Source organism: Ictalurus punctatus, chromosome 28 (genome assembly GCF_001660625.3).
Source record: "Ictalurus punctatus breed USDA103 chromosome 28, Coco_2.0, whole genome shotgun sequence".
Taxonomy (NCBI): Eukaryota; Metazoa; Chordata; class Actinopteri; order Siluriformes; family Ictaluridae; genus Ictalurus; species Ictalurus punctatus.
In genome coordinates, this window is record NC_030443.2 from 14,118,999 (window position 1) to 14,138,643 (window position 19,645).

A 19,645-nucleotide genomic window follows, 5' to 3' on the forward strand; every position below is an offset into this window, starting at 1 on the left:
GGACACTTATTGGCTGCTTTTTGGAATATTCCTCTCCAGGTAATCCGTTTAAAAATATATATATATTTTGTAAATAAAATGTTAGTTTTCTAATGAAAGAAATGAATACGTCGGCACAATATTAATATTTCAATCTACAACACGGATTTTAAACACTTAATCACACACCTTCAGATCAAAAGGGTTTTAAGATCATGAGAATCACTTCAGTCTCCAGACTTTTGACCCGTAGTGTATAACGTAACGTTTACCTGGTTTTATACTTGTAGGCATCGGGATGCTACCTATACAGTAAGTGGAATTGAAAATGCAAGTATGCAAGGGATGCGTTAAGTTATATTACATGGATGTGAATTTTCCTTCCTTTTCTATCCCGAAATATATTTTTTCAAGTTGCTTTTTTTTAATATGAAAGAATACTTTTATGTAGTATGATGGTCTAGAAAGAATGTTTAAGAATGTCTGTTTTAAATAACATAAGCAGAATAATAAGTATGAAGTAAGTCATTTTTCTGTATTACCTTTTAATGCATGATGAAAGGTCAGTTCTTGGTGTTGGAATTAGACTTTGTTGATGCTACTGTAAGTTACTCTGCTGCAGATTGTATTTCGGCGACGTTATCAAAGCGCTCAAGTGTCATCTGGTCAGTGTGCGTTCTTGATCCGATCACATTGAGGGCTCTGTGGACGAGCTGGAGTTCATTCATCTAAGATCTCACCTTCCCTGGAAAACGTACACCACTTCTGTGTCACTGTGCTCATCGTTTAATTTCTCCTTCCTGTCCTCCTGTTGTTCCCGCAGTCCTGCAGCCCGCGCCTAACCAGGTGGTCCAGAACCTTCCAGATGGAATGCGTGTGCCATTCGCCCGCCACAGGCCCCCCAACATTCCGTCCCCGCCTCCACTCATCCCTACGTCCAAACCCTCGGACAAGCCCACCTTCATCCAGGGAGGATCCATTTTACAGGCGAGTTGGATAAATTAAAATATAACAATAATAGTCAGATATATCGGTCGATTATAAAGGCATTTCATAATTAAGGTGAAAATATTTTTAAAGAAACACCATTATCGCTAATTTGCCCAGTGCATTTGATGTACCACAGAGCAGCTGAATTGAATTAATGACATTTATCTAGGATTTTACAGGGTCGGTTATCATTTCTTTCTCTTTCTAATCTGAGACGTGTGTGTTTCTGCTTGTGTAGGGAACGCCGGGCACGTATCTGCCCTCACACACTCATGTCATGTTCGGGCCAGAGGGAGCTAAGAGCGCTGGTGGATCCATCTCTCTCGGCCTGCCAAGACCACAGGACCCTGCCAAACCTGGTGAGAGAGTCGGGGAAGCAGGGAGATGGGTCGGGGGTTGAATAAGTCTCTGACCCCTGGACACCCTAGACTACCTAGAGAAAAAGCAATGTGTACCACTGAATACAGTAATAAGTATATTCATACTAGTTACTACTCCTAAATGAGTACCGCATTTATTTCTGTGCTGTTCATTTCTTGTAATAAAAGCAGAAATGATTTTCGATTTATTGTATTTTTGTATCTTATTTGTACCCATAATAACATGTACAGATGTTCCCTTATGTAATTAAAAAGGCCAATAGATATTTACATAGCCCAAGTAACACCACTATATTATATTGAGAGAGAAATGCAGGTTTAAAAGAACTGGGTTGTGTCTTCTCTTTTCCTCAGTGTCCTATATAAAGCAGGAGGAATGTTCACCGCGTGGGCAAAGTGCTCAGGCTGAAGGGCTGCTCTCCAGGGCACAGTATGAAGGAGTAGTCCGAGGTGACACACACACACACACACACATACACACGCACACACAGTATACCAGAAATATTCATTCATATCATAAATCGTTCTACACGGGGTCTTGATAATTGTGATTCCCTATTAACCCGACAGCCCAGACACAGTGCTCACAGCTATGAATTAAACATCACGTTGTCATTATGTGACAAATTATCAGTGATTAATCTCGTTCACCATAACACACAAAGCCCAATGTTTAACAGTGTATTTATTTGCAAAGAATCTGGAGAGGCTAGCATTTAAAACTGTAGTACTCTGCTAAAAAGCTCTGTTTACATCCTGCTTGTCCTCTCTACATTTGCTTGTCTACAGACTCGAGAACATTTCATGGCTTGTGGATGCTAATCCATATTTTAAAACCTTCATAAGTATTATACCATGAAATGATTAAACTAGAGGCCGGTTGGTTGATTGGTTTTGCAGATTAATTGGCACCAATGATCGATTGCTGGAACAATCGGTTATCAGCAAAATCAACACATACACACAGTTTTTCCCGGTTGTGTCCATTGTGGGAGCGGATATGAAGGGTCCACTGTCATTATACTGTACAAGAGCGGCCCCTAGTGGCGAAATAAAAACTCCCGAAAAAAAAGTCGCTGACAAATTTTATTTTATTTTTTTTGTTTTTTTTTATTTTGTTTTTTTTTTTATTATAATTTTGGATGTCTCTATTTTTATTTGTTATTTGGAGTGTTACTTTTTGGTTCAGCTTGGATATATATTTTTTTATTTACTTTAATGTTCATTAATAGTTAATATACATTAATATTTACATGTTTTTCATTTTTAAAAAGTACAGTATATTTTCATGGTACAGTCAGTACTGTCTATTTTTGGAATAAAGTTCAGTAATATTTTACTTTGAGTGTTATTTTTTCATTTAGTATCACTTTTAAAAAAGATCGGTTGATTAATTGGTTATCAGCAGGTACCACCAACTTAGTTATTGGTATCGGTAAAATCCTCTATCGGTCGACCTCTAGATTAAATTCCATGTGTTGCACTGTGACATCAGAGAGGTTCTAAATGAATTTTTGTGTCATTCCTGCAGGAGGGCCGATGCCTACCATCCAGGAACTGGGAAGAGGGCCTACTGGAAAAGGCCCTGAGGGACTTCCCATAAGAGCAGGATCAATCACCCATGTACATACTTTCATGAATATAATACAGGGCTGTTTTAAAGTTTCAGTAATGTGCAGTCATGTGAAAAAATAAGTACACCCCATGGCAATTGTTGGCTGTTTTTTTTTTTTTTTTTTCTTTTTTTTTCCTCCTCTCCTATTTGGACAAGCAAACAAGAAAGTGTCTATGAATAAAGTTGATCTACTTGAACAAATCTCAAGGAAATTTTGCCTTTTGAGTCATTTATAGGTGCTTTGCATAATTTCATGTAATCTTGAACACCTGATTCTAATTTTATGGATTTGAAGGTGTGATAAATGTAAGAGTGTACTTACGGTTTCCATGTGACTGTTTTTTTTTTTTTTTTTTTTTTTTTTATTTAATAAAAGTTACTAATAAGCTGATAGCCAATGCTAGATTACTTACATTTACATTTATTTATTTAGCAGGCGCTTTTATCCAAAGTTATTACAAATGAGAAAATAGCCAATTCTAGATTGCTTGGCTGAAGTCAAGCTTGGTGCGAGGCTGTTAAAATGTATGGACTCTAACATTCTCTCTGCATTCTCTGGTCTTTTGTGTCATTTTCTCGGAGTAGGGCACCCCAGCTCTTCCTCAGTCCAGCATACCGGCAGAATTGCTGAAGGGCAAGCTGAGTGCTGAGGACCTGAGTAGCCCAGAGAAGGGCCGAGGCGAACCACTGCCTAAAGCCCATGTCATTTATGAGGGCAAGAGTGGCCACATCCTGTCATATGATGGTAAGACTTGACACTTTATGATTGCCTTCTTTAGTATTCAGGTGCAGAGGGAACGGTGCTGTTGACGAAGGTTCTGATTTTACATTCTGAACCTAAACTTAGGAGCAGGAATTTGGAAAATTAACTAGTTTAAAAAAAAAAAAAAAGAGGAAATAGTGAAATTTGAAGAAAGGGTAAAAATATGTTTTGAGGCAAATTAGGTGAAATCCAACAAGCCCATTTTCTCTGGATATACATACACACGTGCTTTTCACCATCCTCCTTATAATTAAGATATTTTAGTTAATTGCATAAGTACCACTTATGACTGCTGATTTGGTTGTAAAGAAGTGTTTAACTCTGTCCACAGCCATTAAGAACACCAGAGAAGGTACAAGAAGCCCCAGGACAGGACATGAGTTGAAACGCACATACGAGATGATGGAGGGAGCCAGAGGACTTTCTGGACGGGAGGCTGCACCTTTTGAAGGTAATGAAGTCTCCACAGAGAGCACACTGTTTCAGTAATTAAACTCCAGGTGATCATTGGCATGTTTTTTTTTTATTTTATTTTTTTATTTTTTATTTTTTTTTTATTTTGTTTCCAGGTTTGATTAGCAGGGCACTGCCAAGAGATGGCCAACACCCTGACTCCAAGGAGAGGCCCATACTCATGGGATCCATCATGCAAGGTTAGTGGAGAGATAAATAAACTTCGATTTTGCTAGGGTTTTTTTTTTTAACTTCATATAATAAAGACATGGGTACGGATTTGAGGTGTTTGTATTTTGGTTATTAGATATGTTTTTTTTTTTTTTTTTATTTCAGGGACACCCCGAACCGCCGCTGATGCTTTTGACGAGGTCAAGTATGGTAAGCAGATCAAGAGGGAAAGTCCACCAATTCGCTCCTTTGAAGGAGGAATCACTAAGGGCAAGCCCTACGAGGGTGTGAACACCATTAAAGAGATGGGACGCTCCATTCATGAGATCCCACGCAAGGAAGTACCGGACAGCCGCAAGACCCCTGGCTTGGAAGGATCCATTACTCAAGTAAGCTGCCGTATTAACAAACTAGATCATTAGAGGTAGAGGGTGAGAGTTAAAGGGGATGTATTGTAAAAATGAGCTTTCCTCTGTTTTGGTGTTTTAGATTTTAAGGAGTTGCAGTGCACCCTGTGCCAATAAGGGGTTAAGGTTCTTTTTACCAGTGTTTAGGAAAACAAATTCAGTTTTGGGATTCAATCCAATGACCCTTTTTTTTTTTTTTTTTTTTTTTTTTTTTTTTTTTTTTTTGTTGTGTTGGCCAGAAAGTGACACAATGGTGCCTTGTGTGAATATTTTCTTTCAGGGCATCCCTCTGAAGTATGAGAGCAGCAGCAGTGGCGCCAGCCAGTCTGCCATCAAGCACAATGTTAAGTCACTTCTCACCAGCCCGGGCAAGCTGGAGGAACCCAAAGTACAAGAGCGCGTGCGGCACACGTCAGTCGTCAGCTCCACGTCAGTGCTGCGCTCCACACACCAAGAGGCCAGCAAGGCTCAGCTCAGCCCGGGGATGTACGAGGACGCGAATGCCCGCAGGACCCCCAACTACACCACCAGCTCCATCTCCAGAGGATCGCCCCTGCTTCGGGCGCAAGAGGGTACGTCGCCTCTTTTTTCTTCCTTCAGATCCTTATAGGATGCCCATTACTCAGCTTTTAATTTCTTTTCCTTAGAGAAGGACATCATTTGATGCCCAGACAAGTTACATTCCTGAAATAGCGTATTGTTTAAGGTTCATTATCAGAATAACGTATGTTGTTTGTAGATGTTTTATTAGCAAACAGATTATAAGTATTATTTATGTTCCAAATTCTGGTGATGTTTAAATAAATGTCAAAACACTTTTTTGTTGAGTTTAAAACGACAAAGTGCTTTATAAATAAATATTAATGACTGACTGTAGTATTAGTAGAAGCATTATCAGTAGTAGTAGTTGTAATAGTACTAGTATTGTCGTTAGTAGTAGTACTAGTAGCAGCAGTATTAGCTTTGTCAGTACCAGCAGTAGGTTAGGCACGATTCATCTTTTATTTCCCCACGGTTTCTTACAGGAATTTTCAAAATTGTTCCCTTTAATGCTATTTATTCTGTCATGTTGATCAATTTGACATTTTCTGCAGAATAGAATGTCCATCTCTCACTTCATCTCTTCCTGCTTGTACCTCTTTCAGTTTTTTTTCTTCATTCATGTAAATAGCTAACCGCTGCATTCAGTATTGAAACAGCGTCTTCTTTTGGATTAATGTTGTAAAAAATACAGCACCGTTTACTGATGTCCTCTTTTCCTTTTTTAACAGGGGGTATAACTGCAGGAAAGCCCGTGTCCCACGAGAGAAAGAGCACGCTGACCCCAACCCAGAGAGACAGCGTCCCAGCCAAGTCTCCTGTATCTGGAAGCGAGCCGCTGTCCTCTCACAGCCCCTTTGACCCCCATCAGGTCTACCGAGCCCACCTGGGCCCTCATTTGGACCCCAGCCTTTTCCACCACCCAGGTGCCCTACGCATGTGTCCCCATGAAACTTACAAATGTCCTTGATATTAGAATACATTCTGGTTGGAGACGGGTGCTACATAACATAACTGCACTTATGTTATACTTCACTTTCCACCATTAACAATTTGTATACAAGTGACATTTAAAATGTCTTTTTACAGAAACAGTAACAAAATAAGCTGTTGGTACAACTCGTAAACATCACAGATCAATGTGAGCGAGCCCTCCTGTGTCATCGTAAGCAGGCGACTGGACTGTTGTCTATGTAAAGATGATTAGATTTGTATCATAAAATTAACTGTGAGGTCAGATTTATATTTCATAACTTCGTGGTTCTGACCCTTTGTGTTGCACCCCCCAGTGGAGCATGGAGATAGTGCTCCTTCTCAGGGGTGGTCATTTTTTCCACTGTAAAAATAATAGAATAATAATAATAATGTCATCAAAACTCTGGAATGACACAGATGGATCTATGGGAATTATGTTATTTTAGCATCTTCAAAGTAGACACCCTTTTTGCCTAGAATTTCTAGAAATGTATTCTTGGCATTTTCTCAAACAATTTCTTGAGGAATTCCCTTGAGATGCTTTTTAAATAGAATTAAAGGAGTTTATTTCACTCTAAGTCATCCATTTAAAACATTTTCTTTGTAGTAAATAAAATGTTAGTTTTCTAATGAAAGAAATGAACATGTTGGCACTATTATTTTTATCTGCAACACCAATTTCACACATTTAATCACACACCTTCAGATCAAAACGTTTTTAAGATCATGAGAAACATTTAAGTCGAGTGTCTCCAACCGTTTGAGTACAGTACAGTGAAGTTCTTTACTTCACATATGCCAGATTGTTAGGTACATCGGATCAGAGCATATGGTGAGCCATATGACATGACTGAAGGAGTTGTGGTTATAACTTCCATAGGCCTTTTTTCCTCTAATTTACAATGTTTTCTTGTTTAATACACTGCTTGGCTGTGATGATGATGTTTGTTTGTTGTTTTTTTGATATCTTTAAACCTAGTGTTCTTCTTCTCGGCAGCTTACATGTTCCAGAGGCAGCCATCCCCTACTGGCTACCCCAACACCTACCAACTGTACACCATGGAGAACACGCGCCAGACAATCCTGAATGACTACATCACCTCGCAGAAAATGCAGCCCATCCCGCGGGCCGAAGTCGCCAGAGGCCTGTCGCCCAGAGAACAGCAGATTGCCATCCCATACCCTGCTGGAGCCAGAGGTGAGTTGGGCTGCATGGTTACAGGGAGGGATTTGTAGTCTGTAGACCTTTGCTTGTGTGAACTAGTGGCCACCTTTTCCAGACGACCAGAAGCAAACGACCTTAAGGACAAAAGAGAGGAACATTAAGTCAAAATGAATGAATTTAGGGCTGAGGCTGCTCCTTGTATCAGGGCAGATTTGCCATCTGTGTGGTAATGCAAAAAAATATTATATTTTAAAACTTTTTGAATGCTTTGAGACACAAAGTCAATCACTTTAATTTACTTTTTTCCTGTATTATGTAGTGCAATACTGAGACATCTGACAAATGAAACATTTAAATTTACACACAATATGTGTGCAGTTGCAGAAGTGGAGACTCTAACCTTTTAGATCAGATATTGCCTAAACCACTATTCCACACTGCACCATAACTAACCACGAACTAATTTTGTTTGATTAATGATGTAATGTATTCTGATCGGCTGTCAGCCCTAACCTTATATCTAATCTGTAAAACATCATCTAGTATCAGTTTGTAGTACAGTTCATTGTTCATTCCAAATTGAAAGTCTGATGCTAGTGCAACAGCTGCTGTACTGTAGAAACTCGTAGAAGCTTCCAGCTCTCGAGTGCAAAGTGAAGTGTGAGTCCTGGTTGTGGTTGCTTACCCTTTGGTCCCTTTGCTTCTGTCTGCAAAAGGTATAATTGATCTAGCCCAGATGCCTCCCACCATCCTGTTGCCTCACCCTGGGGGGACAGGTTCCCCTAACTTGGACCACATCGCATACCGCCCTGGACCTCAGACCCCTTTTCCTCCTAGGGTTTTCAACCCAGCCTCCATATCTCCAGGTGAGGACCCCATCCCGAATCCCAAACCCCGCCTCTTCCTCAGATCCCCTGCTGTCTATGTAGCGCCTGACCTAGGTCGCCTCCATCTGCTGTTTTCTGCTCTTCTCCCTGACTGCTCCTGCTCACCTGCACCTGTTCCTGAAGCGAGCTTCACACTTCACCTCAAAATACTGGTGTAGAATCAGCTCGATTCCTCACCTCATTATGACTGAGTGGTGTATATATGCCAGGGGTATGTGCGCTATGCACTGCCCTTGACAAATATTTTTAAACGTACGTAAACCGGGGGTGGGGGGGCCCATGGTGATATAGTTTCACCCCAGTTAGTCGAAACTCATATTTCATCCAGGACATGCAAGCTACTCCTGTTAAATTGTGATACTTGCAGCTAAATGGTGCTTCAAATGGTATAAAATAAGCATTAAAATGAACCATCTATCAACTGCAAAATATCCACAAGTGAGAAGAGCCCAGAATATTTCTATAGAGATTTCTGTAAAAATGTGTATACTACAATTTTGGCTGTATCTTCACCACTAACCACACACAAAACTAGTCTAGTCTAAATCACAATCATTTGAAGTGATTTGGATGGGTGTAAGTTGTTGATCAGGGTGCTTGCAGTTTCAGTCTCTATGTGGGCTTTCACTACTTTCCCTGTGGGGAAAATTGTGGTGTTGGTGGTCTGAGGGTTTCATGTGACTTTCTCAGCTGGTTTCTGACATATAATAGTGAGATGCTCATTTAACAGGGTTTATTGTCACAGTGTTTTCCGGTTGGGTGCGTCTCTCTTCCGCTCATTGAAAAAAAAAAAAAAAAAAAAACTTTTTTTTTTTCCTTTTCTTTTTTGATTTCTGAGTGGTTATAATGTTGAGGTAACCTCACCATGTCGACTGTTCAAGCTGTTTTGCAGAATTCATTTAACTTCAAAACACTTTTCTCCACTAGGAAATGAAATGTCACAACTTTTTAAATGTTCTTCAGTGCTTTCAAACCACTGTGACCATAAACACACTTTTTTTTTTCTTTTTCTTTTTTTTTTTTTTTTTTAAACCTCAGGTTTGCAGAAAACATTTCAGTCAAAATGTTAATGCTGCTTGCAATGAACTAACTACACGTTAGCATTCATTTTCTTTAAATGACTTCCTGTGCTAGATAGAGGTGCTTAACATTGTTAGTTATGTCACTGTTTAGTGGAGCTCTTCCTTTAGGTGTAGAACCCAGCACTTCTTAATATTGATTCATAAACTTACCCCAGCACTCACAATGGTGATTCTTTTTTTAATGGCCTCTAATGGTTCGTTCTGATTATACAGCACAAATGTCACGTTTCTCACATCAAAGCAGAGACTTTATCAGTTTGTCTATATACAGGTGGTGCGAAGAGTTTGAGTTCCATAGCGTTAGACTTTTAATGCCCAGTGTAAGAAAATGATGTCGGACCTGCTATCATTTATTCACAGACCCTGTGTAGTAAGCGTAGCTGCTGTTCGTGATGAATACGTTGATTATTGGTAGGTTTTATATTGACCAGTTTAGTCACTGAGTATAAATTGAGAATCTGGTATCATATGCTGGAATCCTACTTGACCCTAGGAGTCATGTTTCTAGATATGTATATTCGTCGAAAAGATGCTTATAGGCCCTAACTCACACAGTTTATTTTTTCTTAAGGCGTATTTTCTGTGTAGACAAGCAAAAGTATCCGTTTGTAAAGAACTGGGTAAAATTTCTGTGTTATCAGTCGCTTTCTAGCTGCTAAATGCCTTCTTCACAAGGGCTCCTGCTTTCATCTTGCATCTCAGCAATGTCTCGTGACTTACTTTTGTGCCTTAATCAATGCTATGACATTATCAACTTTCCCCAGCTTGGCTTAACAGCAAGGAAACACTCGTTCTTCATCCTAATAAAATACTGAAGGACACCAATGCTTATGTTTCTTTGTCCTATGTTCCTTTGTGTGTGTGTCCTCGTCTGTGTTCTTCTATCTCACAGGACACCCTGCACATCTCGCAGCCAGCATGGAGAGAGAGAGAGAAAGGGAAAGGGAACGAGAGAGGGAGAGGGATCGCGAACACCGTGAACGGGAGAAAGAGAAGGAGCGAGAGAGGGAGAGAGAGCGGGAGCGAGAGAGGGAACGCGAGCGCATGGTAGTCGCTAACGAGTACATCCGTGGGGGTGAGACGAAGCAAAACAGCACACTGTTTATTTTCTCCTGCCTCTGCTTTATTGAATGAATGAACTGCTACAAGTTCATCATTCTGTGTGTGTGTGTGTGTGTGTGTGTGTAGCAGCTCCAGAGCAGCCTGGCAGGCCCAGTAGCCGTGCTTTCCTGCGTTCCCCGTCTCCTTCAATGAGGTCCCAGGAGGGTGTAGTCCAGCAGAGGCCCAGCATCTTCCAGGGCACGAAGAGTGTCATCACGCCTCTTATGTACGCTGAACATTACACACACATACACGCACGCACATGAACACACACATACACATTATTATACCATCCAGAAGACAATAAAAAGCATGCTGATTTTTTAGGCATCAAATTTATACTCTATGGTGACCTTTGACCCCCGAGCAGGCAGATGCCCCCCGCAGCAGCCGCAGCACAGACTTCCTCCCGCTACAACACAGCCGCAGATGCACTGGCTGCACTGGTGGATGCCGCTGCCTCTGCACCCCAGATGGACGTAGCGAAGGTCAAAGAGGCTAAACACGAGGGCATCAGCGCCCGCGACGAAGAGGCGAGCCCCTCACGAGCCATGTCACTTCCTGCTGGGAAAGCACCCCTTCCTGGATATCCAGACGGAGGAGGAGGAGGAGGGGCAACAAGCGGCAAAGATAAGTCCCGCATAGAGGAAGAGCTGCGTACGCTCGGCAAGACCACCATCACCGCGGCCAGCTTCATCGACGTCATAATCACTCGTCAAATTTCATCAGAAAAAGACTCGCGCGAGAGGGGCTCACAGAGCTCGGACTCCTCGGGAAGTTGTGAGTGGGAGATCACCCGTTTCTACATGTTTATCCTTGACCTCTTCTAATCCGTCTAATCTGTAAACCGTCCTGGCAGTATGAGCCAATGAGCTGAACATTTGTTTTGTGTTTTTTTTGTTGTTGTTGTTTTTTTGCTTTAATTAATTGCATTTATTTTATTAATTTTTTAAATTGGAAATTCTAGAACTAAATGATTTTATTTATTTTTATAAATGAGATGAAATTCTGTAACATACTTTGGAAGAAAGGTCAAATATTGAAGATCAAACAAATTAAGTGTTATGTTTGTTAAGTCTTTTGCGTGTTGTTAATCTAACTGTTAATATTGATAATGAGAAGAATAGGAATTTATCTACACCACCGGTCAGAAGTTTGTGGACACTCGACTGAAATGTTTGTGATCGTAAAAAGCTTTTGATCTGAAGGTGTGTGATTAAATGTTTGAAATCGGTGTTGTAGATAAAAATATAATCGTGCCGACATATTCATTTCTTTCATTAGAAAACTAACATTTTATTTACAAAAAAAATATTTTTTTAAACTGACAACTCGGAGCTAAATATTCTGAAAAGCAGCCAGTAAGTGTCCAGCGTAGGTGTGAACTCCTTTTAATACTGTTTAAAAAGCATCTATGATGAATTTCTCAAGAAATCGGGTGAAAAAACGCCAAGAATACATTTCTGGAAATTCTAGGCAAAAAGAGTGTCTGCTTTGAAGATGCTAATATATTAAATTATTTTGGAATTTTTTTTTTACCACAGTATAATTCCCATAGCTCCCTTTGTGTTAATCCAGAGTTTTGATGATTTTATTAATATTCTAAAATGTCGGGGGAAAAATAGTGGGTGTGTATAACCTTTTGACCGGTAGTGTACATGGTGTGTTTGTCAGATCCCAGGATTCTTTACAGGAAGTAGATAGATTTAACCTTTGCTTGACTCGCATGTTCCAGAGTGTAAGGATTGAACACGTTTTGTTTTTGTGTGCAGTGACATCGAGCCGTTATGATGGACAGAGCAGCGGCGCCATCGAGGTGATCAGTCCGGCAAGTTCCCCGGCTCAGAGAGAGGAGAAAAACGAACGGTCCTTCTCCTCAGAGAAGAGCACTCAGCCGGCTACAGGTGAAAATGTATTCATAGTAGATCTAGACTTATACACTACAGCGTGGCCTCGTGTTTACGCCCCAAATGTCCGTCCTAATTTTAGGTGAATTTGTGAATCGTCAGACAAAGAAGACACAAACTGTCCATATTTTATTTCCTGCTCTTAGACAAATATTTTGTTGAGCAGGATAATGTATCACATGTCTCACGTTGTTTGTGTGCAAAAAAAACCCCAGGTGTTTAGAAAACTTATTTTGCTGTTTGTCTGTGCCTACCACAGGTACTGTTAGAGGATTTGATATTGGGCGCTTCAGGCATCAGATGGAATCGGGACCCTCAACAGCTCCAGCTCCACCTACACAAACTCACCGTGTCATGACCCTAGCTGACCACATCTCGGTAACTCGACAAACTCAAACTAGGAATAACAATCAGACAGTCATGCACACTGTACATTTTTGATAACAGTAAGTCACTCTCTCCTGTCTTTCTATATCTGTCATGCAGCACATCATAACCCAGGACTTTGCCAAGAATCAGGACCCTCCTCCTTCATCCAGCGCTTCTTCCTCCTCTTCCTCCTTATCCTCTACATTCCAAAACTCTGCAGCAGTAGGTGGAAGCGCTCGCTCCAAAGTGCCTAACCGCTACAGTCCGGAGAACCCAGTCAACCCCGCCCACCATCAGAAACAACCTAGCCGAGTGTCCCCTGAGAACGCCTCGGACAAATCCAGATCCAGGTACTGCACAGTGCCGTAGTAAATTCCTCTGCGTAGAATGGTGAGCGTTCATGCCTCGTTCGTTATCGACCAGTGAAATCTGAGTTTTTGCAATTCGAACACGTCAGCGTTTCTGAAAATCCTCTCAAACAACACGTTGTGGTCACCCAGACACAAGCATTTCATCTCACAATCCATACTGCAAACGGAGAGAGGCAGGCAAAGCAGTCTGCCCTATGAATAGAACTTAATACTTGTATACATGTATCGATTTCTGTGTGTAAATCTTTTAGTCAAAAGTACAGGGTGTCCCAAAGTCTCCATACATGCATCACGTCAGTCGTGTCTTCGTCAGCGGATGTTCCTGGACAACACATCCAGTCTTTTGGAATTTGTAAAAAAGTTTGGCAACAGAGTTGTGTGTGATGTGATCTTGGCGTGTTTCTGCTCGCTGTTAAAGCCCATCAAAACCTCGCGACAGCTTCCCGATGCAGCCATGAGAATGATTTCAGTACGGTCTTTTTTTTTGTCAAAGGTGTTCTTAAAGCCTGTCTGAACAAATATATATATAATAGAGACTAATTATAAACTAAATTTTGGAAGACATTTTGCTTTAAAAAAAAAAGTGTTTTTAAAAGACATTTTCCCTATGGAGAGAGACTTTTGGGGACACCAGGCCAGAGCTTATCGCCTCTTGAGCCATATCTCCCTGCAGTTCTCGCTTGGTTTCCCACTGAAGCTAAGCAGGCTTGAGTACCTGGATGGGAGACCTCTTGGGGAAAGCTAAGGTCGCAGCTGGAAGTGGTATTAGTGAGTCCAGCAGTGGGTGCTCACCCTCTGTTCTGTGTGAGGTGCCCCTTATGCACCAGATGAGACGTTAAACCTAGCTCCTGACTCTCTGTGGTCATTAAAAATCCCAGGAAACTTCTTGTAAAGAGTAGGGGTATAATTTAAACCCCATTGGCCCTTCTCTATCATGGCCCCCTAATAATCCCCATCTCTGAATTAGCTACATCACTCTCCTCTCCACTAAACTGCAGTCGCATCATCCAGGCGGATGCTACACACTAGTGGTGGTTGAGCAGACCCCCCCACCCCCCCCCACCCAAACCCCATACTATGTAAAGCACTTTAAATGTAACTGTAATATATAAATGTAACTGTAATAAGACCCTGTAGTTTCGGTTTTTAACGTTTAACTCCAGTGTGTGCCTGTCAGTCCTGCTTGTCAGTTTGAAAACAATTAGAAACCTGATAAAGTGCAAAACATCTTGAAGACTAGAAGTACAGTCATATTAACATCCTACTACTAAAATTAAACTCTTAAAGCTCATTAAGATCTTAAAGCTTCAACCTGTTTTGAAATCCGTCTCTCTCACTACGTGGGTGTCGCAGGCCGGGTAAATCCCCTGAGCGTGCTGGCGGCCGGGCCGTCGAGAGCTACGAGCCCATCTCCCCTCCACAAAACTATTCAGGGCTAGAGAAACAAGAGAACAGTCTGCTTCAGAGCCAGAGGCGTGAACAGGATCTTACAGAGCAAAGGTAAACCCGCATGCCACTATAAATCACACAAGCCAAATACTGCCAGCTGTCTAATTCCGTTGGCCGTTTCAGTGTCTGTCCTGGTAGTACTCTTCATGATTCTGAGCTAATCATTACATTATGCTGAGAGCTAGCTTTTGATGGATTGATTGAAATATTTATTTCTTAGTCTTATTGTTTCTTGCCCTTTGAGGTCACATACAGATATTGAAGTTGAGCTTGAGACCCCTGTATGTAAAGGATGAGATTGAAGAAGGATATGCCATGTGTACCCTGGATGTAGTTTAAAGCATAGTAAGCTCAGACGCTGGTTGACGGCCATCCGAGCAATGTAATCTCATCTCGTCCCCGTCAGCCCTGCCTGGCATCCTTAGTGGAAACTTGGCTTATTCCCAAACATTCCCCACACTCCTGTTGATCCTATAACCTGTTTTAACCTGTTAACCTTCTGTAACCTTTCTCCGGTGTCAGAACGGACTCGCGCTCCCCGGGCAGCGGCAACTATCTGCCTGCTTTCTTCACCAAGCTGGAGAGCACCTCCCCCATGGTGATGTCCAAGAAACAGGAGATCATCCGCAAGTCTGATGTCGGTAAGGGCCTCTCTTCTTCCTTTTTAAATCGTTTATCTTACCTGAGCTTGGATTGATGACAGCTAATAACAGCTGTATTTTCCCCCATGCCTCAAATGTTCAGTCAGCCAAGGCAAGTGGCATCTAGATCCCAGACTCCCAAGGGTTGGCGTTAGAATAGTACCAGAAACATAATTGTCGTCCTGGGTAGTTATTTTTAAATCTTTTAGAAATAAATCTGGATTATACTTTACTATTTAGACATGTATTTATGATAAAGATTTTGAGTGCTATAGTGCGCAAAATTATTTAGTTTTATCAGGACGCCAGCATGTCCTGGCTGTTCAGTTAAAATGATTATGTATTAAAAGACTCTTTTCAAAATCCTAATCTTTTGTCTATTTTCTTTCCAGGTAATGCACAGCCAGGCACAGAGATCTTTAATTTACCAGCAGTAACAACCTCAAGTAAGTAACATAAAACCCTGGGTTTTTTCTACATTGCTTTCCATAACACGCTTAACTCTTAATCATCTCCTTTAAGTCTGCTCTGGTGTTGATCAAAATGTTTGTCATTTATTTATTTATTTTTTTAAACATGGATTTGTTACTGTAGATTATTTGAACTCATGGTTTGGTCACAAAACACCTTTATCCTCACCCTTTTCAGGTAATGTGAACCTTCGGAACCACTCGTTCAGCGACCCAGCCAGCAACCTTGGTCTAGAGGACATAATCCGTAAGGCTCTGATGGGGTCTGTAGATGAGAGACCAGAGGAGCAGACACATCAAGCTCAGTCTGTAGCTTCAGCAGCAGGAAATAACTCTGAGGGGCGACAGGAGGCCAATCCGTCCCCCAGCACAGGTAGATATTGTAAGGAAAACACACACACACACACACACACACACACTGACCATTTCATCATTTCGTGTACATACCCACTCCGTGTTCTTATAAATGACACCTCTCCACCACTCCCTGCTCAGCTGAGTCCATAACTTTTTATATAGAAATGTGAAGTACTCATTAGAGTTCACACTGCAGGTATGAGTGCTTCTTTTAAACGACCGTATGAAAAGCAAAAATCACATCAAAAGTTTTCCGTTATTCTTGGTTGACATTTTTACTAAAGAAATGAACATTTTGATTTGTCAGGATTCATAACCTTTTTTCACTCAGCATGTTGCTGTTATGAGTTGCAATAAAATATATTTTCCAGTCACATGAGGGGAATTACACATAAATTACAATTCATGCGCAGCAATGAAACAGAATTTGTGGTTGTAATCTGGTTGTAATCCAGATCAGATCAGGAGTGTGATCTACATAGACTGGAGTAAGCCACCACATCATATTAAAAAATTTAAATGCATAAACTTGGCATGAACGCAAGTCAGGTTTCTTCTTTAGGCATAAGATGTCTGATTTAAGAAATATCAGCGCATTACGTCACTGTATATAGAAGTAAAAATCCCCGAATCCCTCGGCCAGCTAACAGCTAAGAAACATTTTGCGGTGTAAATTTATTTCCTTTTTGATTTTCTCTGTTCTTATTTTAATCTGTAAATTCTGGCTGCTTTGAAATTTAAACAAAGCTCTTGCTCTTATTGTAGAAAATATTATATATTTATGTATATTTATTTTTTGTGTGTGCAATACTATGTATCTGCGTATGCTTGTTGGAGTTAGTCATGCGTCTCTTTTCCCATAGCAGCGAAGCAGAAGCTCCAGAGCAAAGCCAGTAGCAGGAAGTCCAAGTCGCCCAACCCAGGCCAGGCGTACGCAGGCGGAGAGCGACCCTCCTCCGTGTCCTCTGTACATTCGGAAGGAGAATATCACCGGCAGGCTCCCAGCTGGGCTTGGGAAGACCGGCCCTCATCCGCAGGTGAGTTCTCGGAGCACTGATTGCAAACATAAGCAATCACGCTCTAGCCTCCAAAGCTGCTTCACGCCGCTTTCTTGAGGTCTCAGTTCGCTGGTGATTCTCGATAATAGTTTTAAAGAACTGACCGTGAACTCCCCATGTCTCTCTGCTCTCCAGGTCCAATGCAGTTCCCTTACAACCCTCTAACGATGCGCATGCTCAGCAGCACGCCTCCCACCTCCATGGCCTGCCCTTCTCCCTCCATGCAGTCCCAGCAGCAGCCAGGAGGAGGAGCCAACGCTCCGGCCCGTGCCTGGGAGAGGGAGCCGCCGCTGCTCTCGGAGCAGTACGAAACCCTCTCGGACAGCGACGACTGAGCTGGTCCATGAACCTTGACCCTTTTGACCTCCCTCCAACCCCCTTCCCCGGTCCCTAGGGTCACCGAGAACCGTGTCCCTGTCAGGGCGGTCCAGCTAACGCACGTCCCTGTGCTCAGTGGGGATTGCCTGGGGAGGCACACTCGCTTCTGGTGCTTTAATTTCCTCTTGTGCTTGTAGAAAGCGTCGCGAGGGAGCCACGACCTGGTCGTTCAGGATAAACCTCGTCCAGAAGCTTTATTTCACCTGTTTGTGAACGAGCAAACACAAAATGTTGGAAAAACAGAAAAGAGGATGAAGAACTTGAAATATAACAACTGAACTTGCTTCAAATTTGTTTAATTTCTGTAAAGAAATACTCAAAAAAAAAAAAAAAATTCTTCAAAAAAATGTATGTAAATACAGTAACCTTTTGCAGTGTGAATTTTTTTTTCCAGACTTTTTGCGTTTTATTATTACTTTTTAAATCAGATCCCTGCTGGTTTAAGATTATACAGAAAGTTCTTGCTCTCAATGTGAAAAGTGTGGATTTTTCTCCCGAGCCCATGATGGCAGGACGCAGCGTGAACTTGAACCGATAGAGCTGAAGCACCAAGGAAGAGAGCATTTCAATCACACAGCCAGCCTTCATAGCACTGGAGGCACCAGGGGCACCACAGATTTTGTAAACGAGCATTCAGCCTGTTACACGAGTGCATGATAAACAAAAAATTAATTATTTAAAATTTTTAAAAAGCGTGAGCGTATTTAAGCCCTGCAGAAAGATCTCCATTTTGGTTCACGTGAACAAGTTGAGAACACTGGTGTCAGAGCTGAACGATTCTTCAGTGAAAGAAGAACAATAAGCTGAATGTTTCTTTTTCCTCCCGAAATACATGTTGTTGTGTTTTTGTTTTGTTTTTAGATCATTTTTTGTCGCTCTGTGGTGACCTCTAGTTGTGAGAGGAAACTCGTCATGGTTCTGGTGTCTGCTTCAGAGTGTGGCTCTGTGTGATTGCTAACAAGTGCTCAATGTTCTGCTGTTTTTCTCCTTCATCTCTCTGCCAGAGGAACACCAGAGGAAGCTGTTTCACTATGGAGAGATTCTTGGTTCCCTTCACACGGAGGAGAAATCAAACTGTGATCTTCCTCTTTTTTTTTTTTTTTTTCTTTTCTTCTTCACTTTTTTTTTTCTTCTGTAAAATGCTGAAGTACATGCTGATCTGTCTATCTGGTGAGGAAAAAAAACAAAAAAAAAACAAGCTTCTGTTTGTCACACCTCTGCACCACTGTTGCACTTTTTGTTTTGGCTTACTAACCTTTGACAAGCGTACTACCTGTAATCTAAGTTATTGGAGCTTCTGCAGAGGTCTGGACTCTTCAAATTCATTCACATTTTTGCAATAACGCTCTTATCACAATTTTATTTGTTAAATCTTGCCACCGTTTTCCGGCTTGTTGGACACATCACTTGATCTTTGCTCTAGTCTATGGTACAGTAAGGCTGTTCGAGTTGCTGCTTTGTAGTGGTGGCTTTCACTTATAAAATCATCTTGATGTAACAGACAATAAGCTCAGTTTCAGTAATCTGCACAAGTATAGCTGTATTTTCTATGGCAACACCCTCAAAAAGTTTCAATCCGTAGTGCAATTTGTTTTCTTTTTCTTTCGCTTTGCTTAATTAACTAAAAACCTGTCTGTTTATTTTTTATTTTATTTTGTTATATTTAATTAATTTCACTTCTGAGAAATATTGAGGAAAAAAAAAGCCCTAGAGCTCATGTTGAGATTTTATTCCATCATTCTCAACATCATTATTATTCATCCTTTTTAATGGGATGCAAAGTGTTTACAATGGCATTGACAAAAACAAACAAAAAAAAAAAGTGGTGAAACTTGAATCTTAAGAAAAAGAAAGTCAGTCATTGCATCAGTTAGTCTATTTTGTTCAGTCCAACACCATGCAGTGGTAACTTTTATTTTTCTTTATTTTATTTTATTTTTTTGTCCTTTTGGAATTGAGACTTGAAATAACCCATATATCCCATGTTGTTGGAAAGCAATGTTTGTATCGCACAATGTCTCTTAAGTAGCCAATTACAAAATTTTCAGACCAATCAATAAAGTGGATTAGCGCTCCACCTTTCTGAAAATTTACTTCCTGTACTCCTTTGACCTTTATTTTGGGGCTTTGTTTGGGG

The 19,645-nt window shown here is 41.1% G+C and overlaps 1 protein-coding gene across 15 annotated transcripts in view; it reads left to right on the forward strand.

Moving 5' to 3' along the window:
- The window catches only part of ncor1 (nuclear receptor corepressor 1), an 81,693-nt gene extending 62,092 nt beyond the window's left edge, over positions 1 to 19,601 (forward strand). For 11 of the 15 annotated variants that reach the window (XM_017459609.3, XM_053677071.1, XM_053677070.1 and 8 more), the window contains 24 exons: positions 803 to 966; positions 1,208 to 1,328; positions 1,704 to 1,799; positions 2,881 to 2,972; positions 3,550 to 3,709; positions 4,059 to 4,178; positions 4,297 to 4,380; positions 4,517 to 4,740; positions 5,039 to 5,330; positions 6,030 to 6,224; positions 7,271 to 7,471; positions 8,155 to 8,304; positions 10,300 to 10,482; positions 10,596 to 10,734; positions 10,876 to 11,288; positions 12,281 to 12,412; positions 12,675 to 12,793; positions 12,902 to 13,134; positions 14,509 to 14,655; positions 15,127 to 15,245; positions 15,638 to 15,691; positions 15,894 to 16,097; positions 16,936 to 17,109; positions 17,266 to 19,601. In XM_017459609.3, coding sequence (XP_017315098.1) covers positions 803 to 966; positions 1,208 to 1,328; positions 1,704 to 1,799; positions 2,881 to 2,972; positions 3,550 to 3,709; positions 4,059 to 4,178; positions 4,297 to 4,380; positions 4,517 to 4,740; positions 5,039 to 5,330; positions 6,030 to 6,224; positions 7,271 to 7,471; positions 8,155 to 8,304; positions 10,300 to 10,482; positions 10,596 to 10,734; positions 10,876 to 11,288; positions 12,281 to 12,412; positions 12,675 to 12,793; positions 12,902 to 13,134; positions 14,509 to 14,655; positions 15,127 to 15,245; positions 15,638 to 15,691; positions 15,894 to 16,097; positions 16,936 to 17,109; positions 17,266 to 17,465 — 4,016 coding nt within the window. In that variant the 3' untranslated portion in view covers positions 17,466 to 19,601. The remainder of the gene's footprint in view (positions 1 to 802; positions 967 to 1,207; positions 1,329 to 1,703; positions 1,800 to 2,880; positions 2,973 to 3,549; positions 3,710 to 4,058; positions 4,179 to 4,296; positions 4,381 to 4,516; positions 4,741 to 5,038; positions 5,331 to 6,029; positions 6,225 to 7,270; positions 7,472 to 8,154; positions 8,305 to 10,299; positions 10,483 to 10,595; positions 10,735 to 10,875; positions 11,289 to 12,280; positions 12,413 to 12,674; positions 12,794 to 12,901; positions 13,135 to 14,508; positions 14,656 to 15,126; positions 15,246 to 15,637; positions 15,692 to 15,893; positions 16,098 to 16,935; positions 17,110 to 17,265) is intronic. The other 4 variants (XM_053677078.1, XM_053677076.1, XM_017459628.3 and 1 more) reach the window with 2 other exon arrangements.
- Positions 19,602 to 19,645: the final 44 nt, after the last annotated feature.